This window comes from Fomitiporia mediterranea, assembly GCF_000271605.1.
Source record: "Fomitiporia mediterranea MF3/22 unplaced genomic scaffold FOMMEscaffold_9, whole genome shotgun sequence".
Classification (NCBI taxonomy): domain Eukaryota; kingdom Fungi; phylum Basidiomycota; class Agaricomycetes; order Hymenochaetales; family Hymenochaetaceae; genus Fomitiporia; species Fomitiporia mediterranea.
The window spans coordinates 1,752,095-1,775,390 of NW_006760394.1; the positions used below are offsets into that span (position 1 = coordinate 1,752,095).

At 39.5% G+C, this 23,296-nt stretch overlaps 7 protein-coding genes across 7 annotated transcripts; 4 read left to right on the forward strand and 3 right to left on the reverse strand.

Moving 5' to 3' along the window:
- Positions 1–10,683: 10,683 nt before the first annotated feature.
- Positions 10,684–11,010, reverse strand: FOMMEDRAFT_136043 (uncharacterized protein; the record flags this gene model as incomplete). Its single annotated transcript, XM_007269254.1, has 1 exon — positions 10,684–11,010. One exon carries the CDS (start codon positions 11,008–11,010, stop codon positions 10,684–10,686), a length of 327 nt encoding a protein of 108 aa, XP_007269316.1.
- Positions 11,011–11,183: 173 nt separating this feature from the next.
- On the forward strand, positions 11,184–11,535 carry FOMMEDRAFT_159280 (uncharacterized protein; the record flags this gene model as incomplete). Its single annotated transcript, XM_007269255.1, has 3 exons — positions 11,184–11,222; positions 11,300–11,329; positions 11,398–11,535. 3 exons carry the CDS (start codon positions 11,184–11,186, stop codon positions 11,533–11,535), a joined length of 207 nt encoding a protein of 68 aa, XP_007269317.1.
- A 359-nt stretch (positions 11,536–11,894) lies between these two features.
- Positions 11,895–12,203, forward strand: FOMMEDRAFT_159281 (uncharacterized protein; the record flags this gene model as incomplete). The annotated part of the gene is made up of 2 exons (XM_007269256.1): positions 11,895–11,921; positions 11,985–12,203. 2 exons carry the CDS (start codon positions 11,895–11,897, stop codon positions 12,201–12,203), a joined length of 246 nt encoding a protein of 81 aa, XP_007269318.1.
- A 1,868-nt stretch (positions 12,204–14,071) lies between these two features.
- FOMMEDRAFT_22321 (uncharacterized protein) lies at positions 14,072–15,460 on the reverse strand. The gene is made up of 5 exons (XM_007269257.1): positions 14,985–15,460; positions 14,656–14,935; positions 14,453–14,599; positions 14,271–14,401; positions 14,072–14,216 (listed from the first exon to the last, which is right to left on the reverse strand). Exons 1-4 carry the CDS (start codon positions 15,449–15,451, stop codon positions 14,348–14,350), a joined length of 948 nt encoding a protein of 315 aa, XP_007269319.1. The 5' UTR covers positions 15,452–15,460; the 3' UTR covers positions 14,072–14,216; positions 14,271–14,347.
- Positions 15,461–15,705: 245 nt separating this feature from the next.
- On the forward strand, positions 15,706–17,134 carry FOMMEDRAFT_112096 (uncharacterized protein; the record flags this gene model as incomplete). The annotated part of the gene is made up of 5 exons (XM_007269258.1): positions 15,706–15,878; positions 15,940–16,044; positions 16,099–16,575; positions 16,626–16,846; positions 16,899–17,134. 5 exons carry the CDS (start codon positions 15,706–15,708, stop codon positions 17,000–17,002), a joined length of 1,080 nt encoding a protein of 359 aa, XP_007269320.1. The 3' UTR covers positions 17,003–17,134.
- Positions 17,135–17,475: 341 nt separating this feature from the next.
- FOMMEDRAFT_91092 (uncharacterized protein) lies at positions 17,476–18,183 on the reverse strand (the record flags this gene model as incomplete). The annotated part of the gene is made up of 1 exon (XM_007269259.1): positions 17,476–18,183. The coding sequence occupies one exon, from the start codon at positions 18,181–18,183 to the stop codon at positions 17,476–17,478; it is 708 nt and encodes a 235-aa protein (XP_007269321.1).
- Positions 18,184–18,457: 274 nt separating this feature from the next.
- FOMMEDRAFT_30548 (ornithine carbamoyltransferase) lies at positions 18,458–20,025 on the forward strand (the record flags this gene model as incomplete). The annotated part of the gene is made up of 4 exons (XM_007269260.1): positions 18,458–18,853; positions 18,923–19,588; positions 19,647–19,720; positions 19,779–20,025. 4 exons carry the CDS (start codon positions 18,458–18,460, stop codon positions 20,023–20,025), a joined length of 1,383 nt encoding a protein of 460 aa, XP_007269322.1.
- Positions 20,026–23,296: the final 3,271 nt, after the last annotated feature.

The following is a 23,296-nucleotide window of genomic DNA, read 5'->3' on the forward strand; positions in this document are numbered from 1 at the left end:
AATTAAATAAAATAATAATTCTACTATGAAACAAATGCTCATACTTGGCAAATAATATTAATATGATAATATAATTAACTTAACAGTGTTTAATACAAAAATAAATAATATACAGACAATTATCACATCATATAACAAAATAATTCATTAATCCAGACTATAGTTCATGGATAAAAGTAATGAACAACGAAAATAATACTTTGGAACATACATAAAACAATAAATAATATATCCATAGGATAATAAGAATATAATTGCAATATAATTTGCAACTACAACGAATGATACACAGATAATAACTATATAAACAAGTATGGAGTGCATACATATAATTAAATAAAACTATTAAATCAATTCTTGTACAAACAATTAATTTGCCCTCACTGTGTAATTAATACAAGTGTGAACAGTATTATAACACTATGAATTACATCAGATAGATATTAAAAGGTATACCTATATGATGATTCAAATAAAATAAACAAAACTAATATATAAAACGTTTTACCTAGCAAACCAATTAACAAATAAAACATTGAACAAATACTACAATTGCACATAGCACTAGATTAACTAAAGTATGCTAGGAGACAATTATAGTAAACATAATCTGATATATCACTTATATGCAGATTGTGTTACAATACATCATTCTTTGCAAAAAGAAAAAGTAAAGAACAATAGTCATAACATACACATATATATATACAATACTATGATTGTAACAATTCACAATAACATTGTTAATAATAAATAATACAAACACACAATAGAAATGATTTACAACAGATAACTGTGTTGGCTATTAAAGAAACAATGTGACAGATCACATAGTTACTCAGGATACATTAGAAACAATCAATAAACAAACATAATGTTAATAAATTAATACATATGTATAAACAATAATGTAAAGTAAACGAACGAACAATACATTCATGATATAATACATATACAATGCACCTAGACACATAGCAAGATGCCTACAGCCAGACATAACATTTATGCAACAAATAGACATTAGCATAAAACCTTATTGATCTTAGAATGAAGTAATCTGGCAAAAACAAATATTATTATTAATATTACAATATACAATTGATGCAATGCTTCAATCTGAAGACATAAATCAGCTATTACTGAATACTTAATGTATATATGAATGTAGACAAACACAGACAGTAATGATTAAAGAAGGATATTATTACAACATTGAATATACATTTTACTAGCATGATTTATTAGTTTCACAGCAAAGTAAAAGGAAATTACTAGAGTACTCAAACAAACTTAATAACAAACAATATGTCTGAATAATAAACAATAAAGCAAAACAAGCAATTGCATTTATAATTTAAATATGTGCATATATGTACCTATGTATGCTAACAAGATTCTACAGGTCTCTAAAGCATTTACAAATTATTTAATAACATTTACAAACAATCTATTGTAATAACAATACTGTTATTCAACAGTATACTACAAACAAACAAACTAATTAAATATACTTAATTAATATAACATCAGACAAACTTAACACAAAGTGGATGACATTCAGAATGGACAGTACACAGAACAGACAATGTATTACTACAATACTAATAATGTTATTATTAACTACATTAAGTTATAAATGTGTTATACAAACGAACAATTGTACAATACAGTTATAATGATTAAACTATCTATACATACTGTAAGCAAACATCTTACAAGTCTACTAGACCTAGTAAGAGTTTGAAGGGGAGTGTTAAGACAAGACTACACAAGAGTATGTCTCAGATGATATAAACTACATTACAAGCAATGACAAACAATGATGGAATACCTTCCATCATACATTCTACATCTGAGACATACCTACATAGTATATATAGACTAACTAATTAATGGACAATGAAGCAAGCTGTGAGAGAGCAAGCTGAGTCTACTGTCCCCCCCTCTTTGTGTGATCCCTTTAAGCCTCTCACATAACCTCTCTTCCCCTTTCTTAACAGCTACAGACATGCCTACTCACTCTTCACCTACTCTAATACTAAAGACATTGATCCAAGCACAGTACTATTGATTGTCTCTGAAATTGTCACTCAAAAGTACTTTTACATCACACTGTTAACTATCTTAGTCTACCATACTTGTTTGTACCTTAGTTTCTTGTGTCAAAATTCTACTGACAGGAATTGTACTGTAAGTAACAATGTTAGGTAAAGAGGTATGTTAATCTTGAAATATCTCCCAAGTACTTACTGAACTGTGGTTCTGTAGATGAAATATTTCTGGGTGAGCTTTGTACTTACTTGTGTAGGGCCTGTAGACACATGACCTTACTATTTGTGACAAAGCCAAAGCTGTACAGTCCTATTAGTCTAATATACTTTATAGTGAGTACTACTTGTCTATACATTACCTAACTCATTCTTGCCTTCAAATTTAGAATTAATACATTAGGCTTCTTAAGATAACTTGTTTTATAATTAGTATGTAAATTTTTATATGACTCATAGTCTACAGGAAGTAGTTGACATTAACATTTACTCTAGATGATAGCTTTGAACACAATTTCTTGAGGTGAGCTGAAGATAATCAAGAATATTAGTAGTGTGTACTAACCCTAAATCTAAATATGTATCACTTACAGTTGTGTGTTTTTCCTTCTAACCCTTTGTTCTTCCTATTAACTTAGAGGTTAGGTTAGGTAACAGCTTAAACATTTAACTTATATAGTGAGCTGATTACTAGCATACATTATGTTATGGTTCTCTACTCTTGTACCTTCAGTTCTGAGGGTTCTACACCCTTCTATACTAGAACTCAGGACTTCTGTATCTTAGAGACACTGTCTATAGACTATATGTATACTAACTCTTACTACTATCCCTCCTTACTTTATCATTCCATTCCTTTGACCACCCTTTCATTCTTTGTTCATTCTATAGTCTCTTACCCTTTGTCTATCCCTTCATTCTTTGTTCCTTTATCTTTGACCTTCCTTTCTTTCATTCTTTGTAGCTCATTATTCTTAGTAGTTTATACTCTCTAAGTACTCTTGTGTAGTTTAGTATATATAGGTGTACAAGATCAGACTGGTCCTGTAGTCTTGATATTGTTTACTCTAGATAGTCCTGTACTCTTAGGCTCACTCTATATACTCTACTCTTGTCTCACTCTCTCTCTCTGTCTGTTCTACAAGTTCTGACTATGTTCTAGTACTTATATTCTGTATTTCTGTTGTGTAAGATAGTTGTAGCCTGAGTCCCCTTACTAAGCCTTCAGGTCCCCTCTATACTGTTACTGACATCAGATTAAGACTACCTATTACTATTCTACAACTCTCCTACATTTTAGGCATTAGTACTTACTGTTGTGTCAATCTCTTTTCTTTGTCCTAACCCTTTTACATTTTTAAATTTTAAACTTTCTAAACCCTTTTAAACTTTTGCCACCCTTCTTCTATTCATTACCCCTTTTAGTTTAGTACTAATTCCTTTATAGTGTAAATATAGACCCTCCTACACTAACTACCACCCCTACTGTTCTACTAGATTAGTAGTTACAAGCAGACCTAGCTTAATATATACAGACCTCTATTCAAGAGGCCTTTACTAACTACATACCCCTAGCCCCCTTAAAACCTGTTCTAATTGTTCTGGAAGTTGCAACCTGTTCTAGAAAGAAAGTGTATGTAGCCTACCCTTCAGACTTTAATAAGTAGCACTTTAAGGACTTCTAGTACTAAGTCAAACTATACATGACTACTACTTTGACTGATCTATCCTTAAATCTTAATTGTGTCCTATTTGTCCTCTCCTTTATAAAGGAAGGTAATACAACCACCTAGACTTAGAACTAGATCAAAGGCTATCAGATTAGAAGCCTGATCCAACTTTAGAACAATGAGTCATATTTGGAATTCATAAGGTAGCTCTGTACTTCCTTCATTAATCTGAATAAGAAGTATAATGTGTAGAACAAGCTTATGTCTCTATAACAGGGCAAACATTCTACAAATACTTTCTTTCAAGAGTTCAATATCCTAGCCTAGAAGGTAGGATTTATGCTCAGATTTGATAATGTCCTTATTAGAATACTTAAAAAAGCTCTTTACCTAGAACTGGTTAATAAGATTCTTAGAATAACACTAGAACTAATCACTTATACTGAGTAGAAGATACACACTATTTCCTTCAACTAAGCTGTAGCTCAGATGTGTCAAGTCTGTACAGAATGCTCACACATACATTTGGCTCTAACAGTTCTAAGCCCTCAGATTAATCTACCTGTAATTTACAATTAATCTGTTCTGATAGACATTAGAGAAGCCTAAAAGTAAGGAGCATACTTTACCTACAGAAAGTCAGAACACTAAATTAAGGACTGTTTACAGAAGTGACAGTATATCTGTCAGGTTATTAGAGTAATAATGAGTAACAAGCAGGATTTGTAGTAAAAAGCCTTTTCTACAAATCTGGAAGTCACCTCAGAACTCTCAGACTCTGACTATATACTCTAGGATTTTGTAGAGGCTTAACAGTAAATGTAGTACTAAAGGGCTATGACTCAGATTTTTTAACAGCTACTTTTGATTCAATAAACACTGTAGGATTGGAAGTAAATAAAGTAAGGAAAACAGAAAAAGTAGAAAAAGTAAATCAACAAAATTATTTATTAAAAAAGTTGAAAACAAAAGTAGATAGTTCTTTTATTCCTTTTGATTCTTTTGATTCTTCTCTTTGTACTTTATCTGAGTCTAAATTTGCACAATCTAATCTGTTACTTCTGTATTCTAAGATCTCAGAATGTTCAGAACACTATCTAGCTCTATTTACTACTTAGTAGTTTGTTTATAGTATTAAGTAGAGATAGTCTCAGTTGAGTTTACAGCTGAGAACATAAGTCTGTCCTTGTTAAAAGAGAGAGGTTAATAAGGAAATGTTAGTGTATATACTTACTCTCTTAGACAATAAGGCTGTACAAGCTGTACATTCCTTTTAGAACAAGAAGTAGTTTATTATAGAATGTTCTAAGTACTAGCTCTAGGTCCCTGTCCTCTTAGCTCCCTTCTTAGGATCCCCCCAGATTCAAACAATGGCTCTAGTAGATAGTAAATACACTAGTTTGTACATTAATAAGGCCTTCATGTAGGAACACTACCTCCCTACTTAATGTGTTCCACTTCTAATCCTAGTATACAATGTAGACAGAACCCTGAACCAGAATAGTTGGATCACCAAGTTTGTCCAACTACAGATGACTATTTAGAATTATAAGGAAAGTATTAAGTTTAGAGTTACTAACCTTAGAAAGACAGATGTCTTCATTAGATTCAAATGGCTCAAGGCTTACAATCCTACTATTGACTAGTTAGAGTAGACACTTGTATTCAATCAGTGTCCCAAGTCTTACAGTTATCTTACACTACTATCCTGAGTAAATACAGATACTTTTAATGTTACTAACAGTTCTAATAAAGGTGACCAGTTGTTCTTCTTTAACTAGGATGAATATGTGAACACATATTCTAGTTAAGGTAGAACAGAGTTAATCTGAAGGATGTCTGAGACAGAACCAGTCTAGAACCCTCTTAGAACAACTCTACTCTAGAACACACATAGACCTAACCTGCTAGATTTTGTCTAAGAGTTCCCTAAAGTCTTTAGTAAAGAGGAATTCAACCAGCTTCCTAAATACTGTCTTTAGAACTATACAATTAAATTGACTAAAGGTTTCTAACCTAAGAATTGTAAGGTCTACCTACTCAACAGAGACAAGTAGGAGGCACTTAATGAGTTCCTTTAGGAAAATCTTCAGAACAGTCAGATCTGACCCTTAAAGTCTCTTATAGCCTCCCCTTTCTTCTTTGTTAAAAAGAAAGATAGGAAGCTCTGTCTAGTTCAGAATTATTGTTGTCTTAATAAGGGCACTATTAAAAACAAATACCTGCTCCCTCTGATTCAGGAGCTTATTAATAAGATGTATACATTCAGGGTTTTTACTAAGTTAGACATTTGATAGGGATACAATAATATTTGGATCTAAGACAGAGATGAGTAGAAGGCTGTATTCTAAACCAATTACAGATTGTACAAACTGACTATAATGTTCTTTAGACTAACTAACTTGCTTACAACATTCTAGTCATTCATGAATCACATCCTTACAGATCTGATTAACTTAGAGTATGTTAGTGTGTATCTGGACAACATTCTAATCTTTACTCAGACAGTCAAACACTATTACTGACTAATCCAAGCAGTTCTGTAGTAGCTCTAAGATAATAAACTGTTCCTCTAAGAAGTAAAGTGTTCTTTTACACAAGAGTTAATAGATTATCTAGGCTTTGTGATTGGTGGAGGAGAGGTCTGTATGAATCTAGCAAAAGTAACTGTAGTTTAGAACTAGTCACAACCTTAGAACCTGAAACAGGTCTAAGTGTTCCTTAGGTTTGTAAACTACTACTAATACTTTATTCAAAGCTTTAGTACTATTGTCTAGCCCCTTTACAATCTTACTAGTAAAGATGTTCCTTAGTAATAGAGTGATTAGTAGTAGTTTGTGTTTGAGTCCCTCAAGTAAGCCATTACTAGTAAGCTTGTATTAGCAGTTCTAACAGTTGTGGACAAGTTCTAAGTCAAAGCTAACTCTTCCAACTTTGTAAATAAAGTAATACTGTCTTAGTTCATTAATAGAAAGTAGTGTCTAATAGTGTTCCAATCAGAATCCCTCTCTGTAACAGAACAGAACTACCCTATCTATAATAAGGAACTCCTTACAATTGTCTGTTCCCTAGAGGAGTAACATTAATATCTCCTTAGTACTGTATAGAAGTTTAAGATTTAGAGTGATCACCTTAATCTCTAGTACTTTCAGGTGTCTCAGAAGCTCAACTACTGTTAGGCCTACTAAATGTTAGAACTGTAAGACTACAACTTTGTACTAACCTACAAACCTGGAACACAAATAACAAAAGCTGATTTACTCTTAAGACAAGTAGGTCATAAAAGGGGGGAGAATGATAACAAAAATCTTGTTCTCCTAAACAATTCCTGTTTTGTGTCTAAGACAATCTGAGAGATCTGACTTGAATCTGAGAATGTTAACTTTGTTACCTGTATATAGTAAGCTCTAAGACACATGTAGGACTAGGTTGTAGTAAAGTAGCTAGAGAAGTAGGCTAAAGACTAGGAGGAGGATAAGGATAGACAGGTTTACTAAGAAGGCTAACTGTACATTCTAAAGGATTAGAAGCTGTAGGAGAACATTGTCTGAGCTTATTATAACAATCTGACTGTAAGACATTCAGGCTGACACAAAATGTAGGAACTCATTACTCAGAACTACTAGTAGCTAGGAATATAGAGGGAAATTCTAAAGTATATAACTAGTTACAATATGTACTAATAGACTAAAGTCTACTAGACAAGGGTTTAGGCTCCCTTACATCTGTATTGAATCCTGGATCACTCTTAGAAAGAAGTCTTAGTAGACCTGATTAGTGAGCTACCTAAGTCTTAGGGTTATAACACTATTTGTGTGATTGTTGACTGATTCTCTAAGTAAGTCTATACAGTTCTAACCTAAACAGAACTTACTTCTGAAGGTATAACACACATTTATTAGAATCATGTCTTCTAGTTACACAGACTCTCTTAGAAGCTCATTCACAATTGTAGACTGTAATTCAAGTCAAAATTTATACAGGACTTGTATGTACTTCTCAGAATTTAAGAGAACCCTTCTACTATATATTACTTACAGACTAACAGTCAAACTGAGTAAGTCAATCAGGAGATCAAGCTCTACCTCTGAATGTTTATTAATTATCAGTAATCAGATTAGTCTGAATAGTTAGCTCTAACAGAATTTGTACACAATAACTAGTAACACTCTACAACAGAACAGTCCCTATTCTTCCTCAATCATGAGAGACATCTGTACTAGGGGACAGTTCTGAACTAGAACAGTAGTTCTAAATCTGTAACAGACTTTGTAGAACAGATACACAGAACTAGGAAGGACACACAAGCTCTTTTAGAGAAGGTAGTATAGGTTATAAAGTAGAACTATAATTAGAAGAGGTCTGTAGCTAAGGATTACTAGCCTAGTAACAAAGTTATACTAGAAGCTACTAATCTAACCTTGGATTGCCTAATAAAGAAGTTGGACAACAAGCACTTTAGACCCTTTATTATTAAAAAGAAGGTCAGTGTCTCTACCTACAAACTCTAACTTTTAGTAACATAGAAGTGTATACACCTAGTGTTTAACAAGGTTTTGTTGTCTTAGTACTACAATCCTAGTTTTCCTTTAACAAAGACCCCTACTACCTCTACTAGAACTCATTAGTTCTGAACCAGAATACAAAGTAGAGTACATAGTAAATACTAAGCTACTATATAGAAAACTCAAATTCCTTGTTTACTAGAAAGGATACCTAGTTGAGGAGTATACTTAGGAACCTGCTAAGAACCTTACTTATACTCTTAAGACAATCTGAGACTTTTATCAGCTTCATCCTAGTACTCTACACAAACTCAGCCTTATAGATTTCCAAGCTCTACTGTTCTAACCTATACTCAAACTACTAACCAAGCCTAATGTTTACTAATCAGGATGATTGGTTTTAGAGAGGAGGTAATGTTATTGTTCTCTACTCTTATACTTTCAGTTCTAAGGGTTCTACTCTCTTCTGTACTAGAACTTAGGACTTCTGTCTCTTAAGAGTACTATCTATAAACTATATGTGTACTGACTCTTACTACTACCCCTCCTTACTTTATCATTCCATTCCTTTGACCACTCTTTCATTCTTTGTTCATTCTATAGTCTCTTACCCTTTATCCATCCCTTCATTCTTTGTTCCTTTATCTTTGACCTTCCTTTCTTTTATTCTTTATAGCTTATCATTCTTAGTAGTTTATACTCTCTGAGTACTCTTGTGTAGTTTAATATATATAGGCATACAAGATCAGACTAGTCCTGTAGTCTTGATCTCATCTACTCTAGGTAGTCCTGTACTCTTAGGCTTACTCTATATACTCTACTCTTGTCTTACTCTCTCTCTCTGTCTGTTCTACAAGTTCTAACTATGTTCTAGTACTTGTGTTCTGTATTTCTGTTGTGTAGGATAGTTGTAGCCTGGGTCCCTCTACTGAGCCTTCAGGTCCCCTCTATACTGTCACTAACAGTTACATACTTTAATTTTATGTTACTAGTATGTAAAAGTTTATTAGAGTACCTCTAGCCTTGTACAGACAAAGACTTATTATCTAGAATAGGTTTATTAGATTGTCTCCAGCCTACAAGAGACAAGGACTTACTTCTAGTATTAGGTATGTTATTTTGTCTCAAGCCTATAAAGGACAAGGACTTATACTCTAGTATGTTAGTATTAATCTCTAAGCTTGGAGGCTCTTCTATAATTATCTGTCAAGACTTAGTAACTATATTGTATTTAGTATTCTATAAATAATCTTGTTGTCTATTGTTTATAGACTCAATACACACTTGTTCATTCCTTTTTGCCTTCATGGATGTCTAGTTCTTAACTTATCTGATTAATGTGAACCTCTAGTGTATCTAGTACTAATCCATATTAATATGTACTAATATATTCTAGAAGTATTCTATAGTGTTCTAAAGTATTGTAAACCTACTAGGAGTCAATCTAGTAAGTAGTCTCTCTTTCTACTCAAAAATTCATAACTTTACTCACTAATAATTGCTAAGGGGTACTAGACAATAAGAGAGACCTATGGTTGATTAGACTCTTTAGTTTCTTAGTGTCTAGTAAGGGGTTTTGATACTAGGTGGGTACAGTCAAAAATATGTAAGGAAACTCACTGTTCCTTACAAGGGAATTCTTCTTACTCTTAGTTCACTCAACTACTGACTGGGATAACCTAGTACTCAAGTAAGGGGTCAGGGGAAAAGAATCCCCTTTACTTAGTAATTAATACTGTCTTTTATAAGGGTATACATGTGTAGATACATGAGAAGGAAGTGTAACTAACTATAATGAGAATATATGCACTTGTGGGTCCCACTGTACAATGATCTGACTCGATCAGTAATGTAGTAATAATAAAATACAAACTAGTAAAGCAAATCCTTACAGCAAGTTACAGTGTTGACACTAATGAAGAAGGGCTGTGAGAGCCAAAGAAGTTGAATAAGTTTGTTTTTGTCTCAAAATTAAGGATTGGATGAGGGAGCAATCATACCGGATGACAAGAAAGACTAAACATCGAGTGCTAGGGGTGAAGTTACACTGAAGTAGCAGCCAGACCAATGTAGCGGTGGACCCACTGTGTGACACCGTGTGACAGGTCCTCTGGCGCGTCGTCGTCGCTCCCATCCTTGTTTTGCAACGCTCGGTCAATGATTCTGGTCATCGAGCAGAAGACCGGAACATCCCAGTGATCCGGAAGACAGTGATGACGAAAGTGATGGTGATGGGTGGGAGGGCCGGACTTGGTTCGCTGGTGATGAGAGATGGTTTGTCTAGCTCTTGTGCCTTCAATCATGAATGTCCTTGATTCCATGTCCTTGCGCCTTAGATTTCTATACAAAATCCGAATAGCAGAGACAATGGCTCCGATGCACCAGCTGCTGCGTCCGAAGCCCCCTAAGAAGACCGCCGATTTGGTCTTCATCCTTATCTGCTCGGCGCATTCTTCACCCTCACACTTCATGCCATTGCTCAACTCCCATGTAGTGCGTATGGGGCCCACACCATGTACTGTGTTCAGTGACTCTGGTCATACACCTTGTAACAACGAATTCGAAAGCCAATCGGTGCCCGATACGACTTCCACTTCCGGGAGAAGAGCTAGAGAGGGCAACACTCCACATCACGTTTGACGCATTGGGTTCAGTATCGAGAACGGACCGCTCGTAGATTGCAACGATCTTGCAAATGCAGACATCCTCCAGTCCATCGTCTGATGCACAAAGACAAGCGCCAGCCGATCTCGTTACGGCCAGCTGGTCGAGCTCTGCATAGCTCATCGCTTGCATGAATATTACATATTATCTCAACCCCGCCCTCGCCAGGCGATGGGCATCGCCTCTGTGCTCCCACACCTGCATTCCCTACCCAAGGATCCAGCTCTGGCAGCAGCGCCTCATGAAGCTCGAGAAGCCAACAGGCGAAATATGAATCAGATGAGACACATGGGACCATGACCTTCGCGATTCAGCTTGCAGACGGCACAAGTTGTGTCTGCTTAGTTCACAATATTCTTGCCTTTACTAATTGACGTATTAGGGTACGATTGAGAATGCCCTTCACGAGTAGTGCAAGGGACATCCGGAGCATCATCAACACGTACGTCCATCCCTGCACGTCTCAAGAGCTTTTATTTATGTATATCTGATCGATTATTTGTGTTACAGAGTGCACGACATGAGAACCTGACGCGTTCGTATACGATTCAAACCATGCGGCCGACCCGTATTCCGGGTGAGGACACGCAGACGAACGAGGCGGAAGGGTTGAAGAAGAGTTTGGTTGTCCAGCGGTGGGATGATTGATTAGGACGACGGCTTGTTCTTCAACATGTTTTGTATTTCCTGAGGCACGAAACGTCGCGTATTGAAATGGTACAGTATGTATGGTATATGGTGTCACATAGACAATGTATTATACAGCTCAATAAAGACCTCGACGCGTGTTTTGGTCCTGAAGGATGGCTGACAACGAGTCTACGAACTGCGGTGATATACATAACTTGATGTTGATGCCGTTAGAGGTTATCTGATGTATCCCCGGCACTTGATGTGAAGTGCGATTCATTAAAAATAATAAATCAGACTATCGAGTTGATGCTAACTTCGCGACTTGGATAATTAATCTCGTAGAAGAAATTTCAGCCTCAATACTCTCATCTAGCATGTCGGACGAAGCAGAATTACAGTTCGTATTATTACCATTCATGTTTATAATCCTTATAAGAAGACAACAGCCTGCAGTATTTCTTTAGCTTCTCTCGTACTTCCTTGCACTCTCTTCTTCAATGGCGAACCCGACTCTTAGCTATAGACATGCCTACACGTTCTTCACCCGCTCTGATACTGAAGATGTTGATCCAAGCGTGTTGCAATTGTTTATCTCCGAAAACGTCACCAGCCAGTACTTCTTCGTGGCCCAGTTGACTGTCCTGGTCTACTACGCTAGTTCGTACGATAAGATCTTGAACTAGAATTTCACTGACAGAAAGCACAATCAAAGTGACGACGTTAGATAAAGAAGTATGTTGACCATACATTTATCTCCTAACAACTTGCTGAACTGCGTCTCGATAGATGAAATTTTTTTGGGTGGGATCAATACCTACATGTGTATATTCGTGACTTACCGGCTCTGAAAAAGTCAAGGCCGTGCAATCCTATTACTCTGATATACTTTGCAGTGGGTACTACTTGGCTGTAAATTAGCTTACTGGTTCTAATCTGCGTGTTCAGAATCGTTACATTGGGCTCCTTGGCATAATATGTTCTATAATCAGTATGCAAAATATTTAAATAATTCACTGGCTCGCAGGAAGTAGTTGACACTGGTACATATTTACTTACTATAGGTCTTGGCTTCGAACAAACCCTTTTGAGGTGAGGTAAAGAGAACCAGGAATATTAGTAACATGTGCTGACCTTGAACCTGAACACGGGTCGCTGCTTACAGTTGTACGTTTTCACTTTTAGCTGTTCTTTCTTCCAATTGACTTAGAGGTTAGGCCAGGCAATGAATTGGACATTTAACTTATGCAGTGAGCTGTTCACTAGCATACATAACGGTTCCAATTTAACCCAGGGCCAGACTTGATCACAATTCTTCTCATAGACTGTAAGTATTACTTCCATAATTTAAATACTATTTTACATTCACATAATTGCTCTACAGACATTCTTCAAATCCGTGTATTAGCACTTTACCAGCAAAGTAAGTACGGTGCCTTTACAGATAGTTTCTCAACCAAGTTTTTCCAGATAGAGGACTTTCAATCTGCCTCAAAGTACTTCTTGCTCTAGAAGCAAGTATTGGTCTCAGTCTACTTATTAAAGACACTCTGTTTGAAGATAGTAAGGTCTTCAATCGAATTTCTGCCTAAATTGAAGAGTATACTGAGATGTGGTGTGCTCCAGTTGCTGTTGGTCTTCTTGCACATGGAGTCGGAATTTGTGGGTTCAACAGAAATCCTCCTCAGGCACTATCAATCATCTCATGGTGTGTATTATGCCTACACTCTTGTACTCTAACTAATATATTACTACTGTATGGCAGGACTATTCCACTGGCATATGGAATGATTTTACTTTGTCTGGCACTCTTCAAGGCGGCAGAGTACTGGAGAATGTCATCCGGATTCAAAGGGTTCCATCTTGTCAGAGTCCTCATTGAAGACCAGGTTTTGTACTACAGTTTGTAAGTAAAACAATTGTGTATAATTATCTAACTCAAGTAGCTACAGTGTGATGTTTTGTTCTGTGATTCAGATAGTAGTTGATAGAGTTCCAACTATCAGCCCTTTTGTTGCGACTCTTCTAGCTGCAGCAGGAAGTCCAACACTCCTCTGTGTCCTTGGAAGCCACCTTCTAATTAATCTGAAGAAAGCAGGCGAGAGAGGGGTAAACGAAGGGACCAATTACCAATTGAGGGCTATCAGCGACATTGAATTCGCTGAGGGTATGGTTGCTTTTGCATTTCTGTCCTAAGCCACGCTAATTCGTTTCAGGCGCTCCAGCAGCTGCAGGACCGAACGAAGAAGGAACAAGTAGTGCTTGACAGGTCTTGTTTGTCTCCTGGTCCAGGGACAGATACCTTAAAGAAATTTTATTTATTGGTTTCCATGCGTCTGCTTTCGTCCAGCATTGAGCTGCTTGTTTATTCCATAGTCTTGTTATGTAGTTATCATTTTCTTGATGTTCTAATCGTCTATTCGTGTTGAATGCTAATAGTATCTGCTGTACTGCAAAACTCAATCAGGACCTAGGATGAGAATACAATTATGTGTATGTGTATTAGAGTAAACAATCTCGAAGGTATAAGTAAATAAGAAAATCTTATTCAAACTCGTTCTCATCAGGTAGTACACAGTGCTTGCAAAGGGCAATAAAGTCAGAAAATCGAAAAGGTTCAGTTCTTCTCACAATACTAAGAGTTCCGAATGCCATTAATGACAGAGATAATTGTACTAAAGGACGTAAAAGACGGAACCCTGAGTGTTAGGGTCAAGCAGCTACTAGATTGTGGTGGTGGAAGGAAGACCCACAAGCATGCGTAAGTGCAGCTGCTCAGTGTAATCGAGTAGCGTGCAGTACGAGAACATCCAGTGTAGGTGATATGATATTAAGCAAGATATCCTGTTGCAAGAGCAATGATTATCGAAGACACTAGGTTCACCTATAATTGACTTTCCAGTACAAAATCTTCGTCATCGTTTCAAGAACTTACCTGGTTATTTGTAAGCAAATCGAATCCACTGACAACCTGGATTTCATCAGATGAAGATACGGGGGCGGGTGTTTCATCTTGTAAGATGCGTTTGGTCTTTTTCGAGTAGCGTGTGCGCTGAATAGTAGCGCCCATAAGGGAATCGATCTAATCAGAGTGGTCAGAATTAGACGGACATGAAATCCCGCATAACTAAAACGAACCAAAGATCCAAACAATCCGGCAGCGGCGCCAACAATAGTTAGCTCCACAAGTAATCCGATAACGTTTTCGCGGCAAGCAGAACTTTCCATTGCAAGTGAAATGGCCATTGTCAAACCCATGATGGCACCGCCCGACGCAGATGCGGCAGTACCAAGAATAGAGACGCCACCATTTGTTCCAGGAGGGACCCGCGCGAGGGTTGTGATAAGAATAGGTGGAGACTTAGAAAGTATCCCGAGTTCTGATGCAAGCGTGTCCCCAAGGCAGCATGCAAAATGTCTGATAATATTAAGTGACAGTTACGTGAATAGGAAGGTGATCCACTTACCCCAACGAGACAAGTAACAAGAATCGACTCCATCCATGTCCGTGCGAGACCGATAGCGGGCACCAGACATTTTGAGAGTAAGGCTCCTCTTGAAAGACAATTCCCTGTGGAAGAATCTGGGCAAGATACGAGCCAGGTACGAAAAGCGCAATCCAGAGGAGCGTAGCAAGGAATGCCGAGAATGAATTACAGAGGACCTGTTCAGCTGTTCTATACCCTGCTTCTTGGTGTCCTTCTTCTAGAGTTGCCTTTGTGAGCTGTCCGATTTTTGTCGCTCGCGATCCGACAAGATAGAAGACAATGAGCGAGACACCAAAAGTACGGACGCGCGCGGACATCATGATGAACCCTACAACTAAGGCGGCCAATGCCCCAGATGGCGATAACGACTTCTTACGAAGTCCATGAGCCGCGAGGAGCACTGCGATTAATAGTGGGATAAGAGGAAAGCCTTCAGTGAATGCCATCACAGAAAGATCATGAACACAGAACGGAGTGTAAGTAAGTATTAAAGTAAGAGTGCAAGGCGCGTTGGGGACGTGAATCGATCACGTGCTCTCAGGATTAGTGAAATCACGGGACTCACAGGGAAGAGGAGCTCGATCGAGACAAAATTCATTAACTTTCTACCACAATCATTAAAATGTCGACAGCGACAGGTTCCACGTCGGCGTCTCAGGAAAATGCATCCAAGAAACCTATTGTTATAATAACGATTGGTATGGCTGGTTCAGGGAAGACAACATTCGTGCAAAGGATGAACTCCTACCTGCACTCACTCGACCCGCCTGCACCGCCGTACATCCTCAACCTCGATCCAGCTGTTTCAAGTACACCTTTTGACACGAACATAGACATTCGAGATACCGTTAACTATAAGGAAGTCATGAAGCAGTATGCGGTCGCTCGTTGCTCTTGCTTCGACGACTGACACTGGCAATTCTCCTCTTCCAAGGTACAATCTCGGACCGAATGGCGGTATCCTAACTGCGCTCAACTTGTTTACCACGAAATTTGACCAAGTGCTTGGGCTAATAGAGAAGAGGTCGGATAACCTTCAGTAAGTCTTGCTCGTATTGCATGTCCGATTATTTAGTGTACTTATGTACTTTAGACATGTGATCTTGGATACTCCCGGACAGATTGAGATTTTCACCTGGTCTGCATCAGGAGCAATCATTACGGATGCCATTGCTTCCTCATTTCCGACAGTTGTTGCGTACATCATCGACACCCCACGGACAACTGCTCCAGCGACGTTCATGTCAAACATGCTTTATGCATGCAGTATCCTGTACAAGACGAAGCTGCCCTTTATTCTCGTCTTCAACAAGACGGATGCACAGCGACACGAGTTCGCACTGGAATGGATGCAGGACTTTGAGGCATTCCAGGCTGCGCTTGCAAGCCATGCCAACTCGCGAGATTCAGACGGCGAACCTACTTACATGAACAGCCTTATGAATAGCATGTCTCTCGTTTTGGACGAGTTTTACAAGCACTTGAAGGCAGTCGGTGTTTCGTCTGTTACGGGAGATGGTATGAAAGAGTACTTCGAAGCGGTCGAGAATTCGCGGGAAGAATATGAAAAGTATAGTCGTCCATCTGTTAAGGAAATCTGCTTGCTGATTGCCTTTCTAGGGAATATCTTCCAGAGTTAGAACGAATGAAATCGGAGAAAGAGGCAAAGCTTAACGCGGCCAAGGAAGACTCTATGCGACGTATGATGGCAGATCTGGCAGTTGACCGTAAACGCAACCCAGCTGCCTTCGCAAACGACAGGTGGGAACGAGATGACGAGGATGATGCAGATGACGATGACATCGACGTTGACGCCAACGATGCTGACATAGTTGATCGAAGTGAGCCTTTGCATGCCGTGTACGAACTTGAACTAATTAATGTGTTTTGTAGGCGAAGAACGCGGTCCTGGGGAAGGAGAGTACATCGATTTGACCCAAGTACGGTCCACTCGAGACACGGATGAACGTAATATTCGTTGGAAAAGGCCTGGTTAACTCCATTGGTGCATGTTTCACTTTGAGATTAACCTTTGTGCCCTAACAATTTCTACCTCGATTATCTTCGGCGAATTAAAGAATGAAAATTTACATTACTTGTATACTAGTCATATAGACAAACGATAAACACTTGGAGTAAAGCTGTGCAAACGTCTTTGCACCACATAGAGTTTGCCTGGAGTGTTTCTTGCAACAACATCTTGTGCTTGATCTCAGGCACCTTCGTGTGACCAAATTCGCAGTATTTGTCCTGCACAACTCCTAATTCTGCAAATCCAAGTCTCTCTCGTTGCCAAGTTCTGATTAGCCGGATGGAGGGATGCTGTGATTGCGACAAGATTATATGTACATTCAAACACATGAAGGAACTTAGAAAGCAATGGAAAGCAATGAATAGCTCTACCAGCCCAATTTACACTTTTGAAATTGCACCGCAGTCCTTTCCTCCAGTCTGGAGACTGCCACTCCGTTCATCCTCGTCGCGCACCCCACCTCTGCTTCGCGGCATATTTTTCCCATCGTTGTATGTCAGGTCGGGCGAGTAACCTGTCTAACGTATAAAATTCCTTCGCAAGTTCTTCATTCGACGCGACTGCGTGTACAGCACTGTGACATGGTCGACACAACCAAGCGACGCTTCTGAGCATCTCGGGAGGGTGCCACCCACGCTTGACAGCACGTTCGTGCATAGAGCGTGGTACGAGGTGATGATAGGTTAACGGGACCGCACGGCTACAGATTTCGCATTCAGAAGTACGTGTGCTGGACCATTGAGGTGGGGATTGAGTGGCGAGTGGGATGTATGATGTAAGAACGTGGAGGATGAATGCTTGTGCAGCGTCCGGATCGGGGCCGTCTAGTGAACCAGAAGGAAGAATGCCATACGCAAACAAAGTGTCTATTAAAGTTGGTGAAATGTTGATGGGTATATCCTCTGCTTCGGGTATCGGTGACGTATTATATGTGAGCCCCCGCATTGATTGAGGAATTGTAGGCCAGGCTTCTTGTGCGAGATAGAGGCTGAACTCGTCTAGATCCTCAGTACTATCGCCAGTGTCGCCTTGAGCTGAACCGGATAGGCGGACAAGGACTCGACTTGCTAGACAGTCTTTGAAGAGGTCGAAGTTCTGATCTTGGATATCTGTGTCACGATCTGGTCTCTGTGTTGTGCCGACCATGACAGAAAAGAGACGAATATGTTCTAAATACCGATAGCAACGTTAATACTAATAGCAACAGCAACGAAGTAAATGATGATGCAAGAGAGATCGACGGCATCAAACCTAAAGTGCACGTGACTTTAAAAGCCGTTGTTACAATGTAATCGACTTCAGTCGTCTCATCTAGCTGATTCTAGCACGTATAAGCGAGGAAACCACTTTGTTTTCTGTAGACGTTTCCTCCCCAAAAACAGAGACGGACATAAGCGAGATGCCTCTCCCGCGCGCGCTCATGTCCCTGGCGGACCTCGAGCCTCGACAAATTAACGAGATAATCGCGATGGCCCGCTGGCTAAAGAAGACCTCCAAACGCGTTCTCCCTCCTACCAAGTTACCTACGCGAGAAATGGTCTGGCAGATGTCGTTCGATACACCAAACGCGGCAAATCACGGTCCACCACCTCAATCATTGCGTAATATGAGCATCGCATTGTTATTTTCTAAACGCAGCACTCGCACACGCGTTTCAGCGGAGACTGCTGCACGGTTACTTGGTGGGCAGGCAATTTTTCTGGGCAAGGACGATATTCAGTTGGGTGTCAACGAGAACGCACGGGATACCGCAAGAGTGTTGAGCGGGATGTGCCAAGGTATTTTTGCACGCGTCGGCGAGCACAGTGAGATCGAGGTTCGTATAATTTGCTGGGTGAAAAGAAAGAAAGAAATTCTCCGTCATGCTGATTGTATTCTTTTACAGGAACTCGCGAAATATGCCGAGGTACCAGTAATCAATGCTCTTTCGGCTTATTGGCATCCGACACAAGTTCTTGCAGACCTTCAGACCCTTTACGGGGAAAAGTCGCTCCAAGAAGAACCAATCCGTGCTTCTAAATTAGCTCCTCCTCCACCCGCACCTGAGGACCCAGGACAAAGCCCAACAACAATGACCCCAACTCAGCCATTGATGGGTAATGCCAAGTCCAATGCTATTGATACTGCCGCTGCTCAGTATCACATCCCGCGGAACCACGGGAGAATTCGTAATTTAACAGTCGCTTATGTCGGCGATAGCGCAAATGTATTGCACGACATGCTTGTCACCTATCCGCGACTCGGGCATAAACTCCAAGTCGCGTCTCCCCCGAACCCTCGATATCGTGCACCACCACCGGTCTGGGACAAAGTAGTTGAACTGGGGTGCGATAAGTCGATTACTTGGACGGAAGACCCACGTGAAGCTGTTCAGGGCGCAGACGTCGTTGTCACAGATACGTGGATCAGTATGGGTCAGGAAGCAGAATATGAGCAGCGGGTCAAGGACTTCCAGGGCTACCAAGTTACAGAAAAACTTTGCGAAGGAGCAAAACGTGATTGGAAGTTCTTGCATTGTCTGCCACGAAAAAGCCACGAAGTTGACGATGAAGTAAGGAATATTTAGAAATTCGGTGGAAGATCCTGTTAACTGTTTGCTTTATTTGTAGGTGTTCTACAGCCCACGCTCACTCGTCTTCCGCGAGGCAGATAACCGCACGTGGACAATAATGGCTCTTTTCCAGTAAGTTCTTGTCAATGTCCTATGACAATTATATCAATAACTCGCTCGTTATTCGCAGCATGATGTTTGGCGGTGGAAACTACGAATCACTCCCACCAAGTAGACGCCAATTGTACACCTCAGACCAACAGCGGCGTCCTTCTAAATTCAGTTCAGCCAACAAGAGCAAGGGGAAAAATCAAAGTTCGCGCCCCAGAAATCAAAGTAAGCAAGAACAGCCGCCGAAGACGGATGGAGAGGTAGAGAAATCAGATGGATCATCTACGCATTCGATGAAGGATGCTGCTGATGGCTCTATGATCTGAGCATCGATTGTGGATGTCGATGTCTTATTTATTGTGCATTGGCCGGAAAGATGTGGAAGAAAGGTTGCATACCTCGGAACTATTGACAAGGAACGCGCGTTCCCTTTAGACAGTCAACGCTTCATTATTATGCTTGGAGCAACCAGTCGCACTCCATTAAGGCCTCTACGGCTTGTTGCTGATCAGATGCTAAATACGACATCAACAGACAGGTACACTTGGGTGAACGTACACTTGAACATGCAATACGCTGTTCAGGTAAGATGTCCGAAATTCTCGGGCCTGAATGGTGGTTCTGATATCGTCCCAGTGATTTTGCGACGATGTTCGTCGGTTGCTTGCGATTTCTTCCAGGAAGGACAATCTAGGCGACACACACAAGCTGATCCGCAAGTGGCTTCTTCATGTCCAGTTCGGTCATGAACATCGTTCCTTCTCTTGCATAAGCGTATTTCGAGGTGTAGATTAATTGATAACAAACAAAGTAAAATACAGCAAACTTAAGGTAATGTAGAATATAAGGTTCCGTTGTAAATTAGAATTTCGCCTCCAATTGACATCCTGATAAAAGATGAGCAATGTCTGTTAAACACTCAACGTGCTTTCTTCGTTTGAATCTGCTATTGGAATGGGCATGAAGGATCAGCAAGTCGAGTCTAGAGAAAACAACGATAGGAAGTAACTCCACCAAATTCGATGCCGCTGTTGTTCCCCGACCTGTAGCTGGTTCCTTCGTTAACTCCTCTCTGGCCCGCTTCTTTCAGATTGATCAGAAGGTGGCTTCCGAGTACACATAGAAGAATTGGACTGCCATTCGCGGTTAGAACGAATGCACCAAATGGATCGTTATCAAAGGCCCGAATATCCACTATGTTTATTATGCATGAAAGCATCACACTAGAAGAACTCAAGTGAGGTGCTAACTTGTTCACGAGTACTCGACTTACAAGGCATAGTATATAATCTGGTCTTCAATGAGGACTCTAACAAGCTGGAGACCTTTAAAACCGGACGACATTCTCCAGTACTCTGCTGCCTTGAAGAGGGCCAGGCAAAATAAGATTGTCCCATATGCGAGAGGAACAGCCCTTCGTTATGTCAGAGGGAGCCAAGATAAGTACTAGTAAATATATTAATCACCACCACATTACTCCTAGCATATCGGAGGAATCTCTGCTGGGTCCACAGACTTTAATGATCTGTGAAAGGTGACCTATAGTGACTAAACCATCCTATATTTTAGCCTTGTCTATACTCAAAATGAAAGCACAATTGGTAACTGAACTGTCTTGAAGAATTGTATTACAAATAAGAAGACCAAGGCCATTTACCGCTTCTATGCCAAAAAACATTTTAAGGAAAATTGAAAGCCCTCTACCTTCAAAAAATAAGTTAATATCTCATTCAAAATACAAATGTACTTACTCTGTTCATATAGTGCCAATACTCGAATTTGGAGAATATCTACAAATAAGTTGAAATCCCACAATTCATACCTATTGCTTTAGAAGTCTTGCTTACAGTCTATGAGGGTTGTTGTAATCAGATCTGGCATCTGGGTTATATTGATTAATGGCTAATAATAGCGGATAGCTCACCACAGATATTACTAGTCCATGTTGTTATACGGCCTAATATTTAGTCAATTAGAATGCCAGACATTCAGAACAGAAAAAACACACAGCTTTGTGTGAAACAAATTTAGATTCGCAGTTAGTATACATTGTTGACAATATTATTGTTTGTACCTTAACACATTCTGTACAAAGCCACTATCTTGAATAGTATACTGTTATCAACTAGTTTTGCAAATCGGTGGAACGCAAGAAAGCTCACTTACTGATCACGTAGCAAATAGCACTTAGTAGTCCAGCGTAGTGATTCTGAACATCAGAATAGAATGAGCTTAGACACCATATACATTATAGCTCTTACTGCAAAATACACCAGACTAATATGGGTGCATGGCCTGGACTTCGTCACAATTAACAAGTTACAGGCAGCGGACTAAGACAAATGGATTGAACTTACCCAAAAGTATTGTATCTGGAGGGACACAGTCAGCAGTTCCTCCAAGTTGACAAAAGATCGCACCACTTTAATACCTCTTTATCCATCGTTGTAACTTGAGTTGCGCCTTCTATGAGTACTATTATATCTCAAGAGACAGAAGCACAAACAAGAGTTGTAGACCATGATGGTTAGCAGAGCCACGCTGAAGTATTGTGCCGAAATAAACCCGGAGACAGCCGATCGCACTACTGTAGGATCAACGTCTACCACTTCAGAGTGCGCGAAGAATGAATAGGAATAGGCATGTCTGTAGCCAACAGAATAGTTTGACATCGGAAGAAAGATGCATGTTAACATCCATCCTGACTAGGATTCTTTTTATACCTGTTATGAACACAAACCGATCCTATACTTTGTCTGACTCACTGAAACACGGGATGACAATGTTCCAGCTCTTGTACGATCTGGCCGGATCAAGTTAATGACATAGTGTTTTACAGTCATGAATTGTGAAAATGACATTGCATGGGAAATAGATGGACATAATTACCAAGGTGTGGTAGATACTAGATGCTACCGTTGTGCAGAAGCAGAACAGTACTGTACAGAAATAGATAATCATTGTCTTAAATGCAAGATTCGTCACCTATAGCCTGTCGATTCAAATATGGCACTTAGAAACCCTTGCCTGTTGAGGCACTGTGATGCACCTTATTGTTCACCTAATAGTCTGCCAGCCGGATCATCTCGTTAGGAATAGAAGAACAGCTTACTCTCAAGGCCTCAACTACAAGAGATTCTGAAGAGACACATTTTTCATAGGTCTAGCCCTAGACATGCACATAAATACACTGTGGCGTGTGTACGCATCCAATACGTTCCAGCCACATCAATCAGTTATACATGTATCATTACACTAGTGTAAGTTGAGTGTCCTACTACAAATAACAAATTCCACATTTCCAATTGTGGCGGTGGAAGATCGTGTGAATGTGTGCTTTTCCCGCAGCCTCCCAACGTCTTGCACCTTGTTTCATTGACACAAAAACTTAGACTATATTCGCACAAATTATTGTACAGAACTATTCAACGAATATCTTGGATCAAGAGAGTACAGTATTTATCTCAAAAGAAGCGAGTGTCTTCAACGAGCACAAACAAGCTAGCATTATTCCGAACATCCACACAGCATTGTTACTACTTGTAGTACTAAATTTCTAGATATCGCCATGCGAGGTCCAGGAAGAGGGAAAATGCC

Coding starts and splice junctions, on each gene's coding strand:
- FOMMEDRAFT_22321 (XM_007269257.1), bottom strand. CDS start 15,451: ATGGCATTCACTGAAGGCTTTCCTCTTATCCCACTATTAATCGCAGTG. Junction 14,600..14,655: donor CCGGATTGTTTGGATCTTTG/GTTCGTTTTAGT, acceptor CACTCTGATTAG/ATCGATTCCCTTATGGGCGC. Junction 14,402..14,452: donor ATTTGCTTACAAATAACCAG/GTAAGTTCTTGA, acceptor AGTCAATTATAG/GTGAACCTAGTGTCTTCGAT.